Source organism: Camelina sativa, chromosome 16, assembly GCF_000633955.1.
Source record: "Camelina sativa cultivar DH55 chromosome 16, Cs, whole genome shotgun sequence".
Classification (NCBI taxonomy): Eukaryota; Viridiplantae; Streptophyta; class Magnoliopsida; order Brassicales; family Brassicaceae; genus Camelina; species Camelina sativa.
The window spans coordinates 17,223,856-17,225,491 of NC_025700.1; the positions used below are offsets into that span (position 1 = coordinate 17,223,856).

General features: G+C 45.8%; 1 protein-coding gene across 1 annotated transcript in view; it reads right to left on the reverse strand.

Moving 5' to 3' along the window:
- LOC104753751 overlaps positions 1 to 1,633 on the reverse strand; it is a gene marked incomplete at its 5' end in the record, with an annotated part of 3,593 nt that extends 1,960 nt beyond the window's left edge. The window contains 4 exons of the mRNA XM_010475954.2: positions 2 to 455; positions 542 to 633; positions 720 to 844; positions 940 to 1,633. Coding sequence (XP_010474256.1) covers positions 2 to 455; positions 542 to 633; positions 720 to 844; positions 940 to 1,633 — 1,365 coding nt within the window. The remainder of the gene's footprint in view (position 1; positions 456 to 541; positions 634 to 719; positions 845 to 939) is intronic.

Sequence of the window (1,636 nt, forward strand, 5' to 3'; positions counted from 1 at the left end):
CATCATCAGGGCCTTTAGATTTCTTCATACCTTTCTCCAGAGCCATTTCGATGAAGTCCATGAACCAGTTTGCAGCTTCGTCCTCAATCTCCTTTGCCAACCTGATCGTGTTGCCTATCCCTCCACAAGCTGGGTTCTTGTTCTCATCATTTGATCTTAATGATCCTTCACTCTGCTGCTTCAGAATAATCCGCCTCTTTGATCTCCTTTTCTCCTGATCGATCGAATTATAGGCGATTTCATGCAGGATAGAAGAAGACTCTTCTTCTCTTGGTTTCCGTTTTTCGGTTCTTGTGTTTATGTTCTCCGACTTGTTCTCAGCATCCAAAGCAGCTGCTTCAATGGATGTGATTTCGGTTACAGTTTGTGCCATCTCTTCATGAAACTGCATGAATTTCTCCAAGCACGCCGTGGGGCATTCAGCTTTGGCTGATTTGCTCAGATTAGCAAACGTCCTGTCCCAAAAAGAAAAAACCTCATCAGCACATAACATTCAAACTCAAATCCCATTAAAAAAAGCGTACGCCATTGTTTTATATACTTGATATGACGGACAACAGTTTCCGTAGCTGTAGCCTCACGCAATGCCTGAAGAGCTATCTTCTGAGCTGTCTCCCGCAGCTGAGTTGCTTCCTATATCAAACAAAGTAACACCAAAGAAGATTTTGAGTAACAACTTCAACTTTCAAGAAAGATGAGCTACAAGAAAACAAATCAACCTTGCTGAGTGTGTTGAGCCTTCCTAGCAGATTGGTGTCTTTCTCAGGTTTTATCACCTTTTCCTGTCTTATAGAAGTCGACCTCTTCGAGGTGGACAAGGGAACAACAACATCTTCTTGAGCCTCTGCAATCAAGAAACAAGCTCTGTCTTGAACAAACCATTACTATACACTATATATGATCAGAATGTTAAAAGCAAGGGAGCACAAAATCCAATACCTAGAGAGAATTTGAAAGGACTAATAAGAAGAGAAGCTGATGTATTATTATTCTTCTTGGCCTCTCTATCACAGACACTTCTACTTCTCGGAAACTTCGAAGCCGACGGAACAGCACAACTCTTCCTCAACATCGCCGTCGCCGGACTCTCACCACCTTCCGTTCTCCCCAAAACCCCTCCGCCGAAAGAGCATCTCACTCCGCGTCCTCTTCTGATCGGAGACGCCGCGAATCTAGCTGAAACAGACCTCTTCGCCGGCGTGGAATGTTCAAAATCCAATGGCATTGGTTTCACAACGAACGGAGACGAAACGTCGACGTTTTGTCCCCAAGACCCTCTTCTCGGCTTCGACACAGTCTCTTGTTCGGCTTTTCCTTTCAAACCCATCAACGGCTCCGGCGTCCCGAGCAATGGGTGTCGACCAGGGATTGGCTTAGCGCCTTTGATGACAGGAACAGGGGATCCGGGTTCGAGCCGATCGACGTAGATAAACTGACCAAGCTGCAGCTTGTTGCTGAGAACGACGTCGTCTTGGTCTGAAGGAAGAGAGACGTAGATCGAGTTAGAGGAATCAGAGACTTTGATGAGAAACCCTTGTTTAGGCTCCAGAGACTTCTCGTCGAGACCGATGGGGACGATATCTGTGACTTGTAACATAGAGCTCCGGTGCTCTCTGGTTGGTTTGATTCCTGTTTT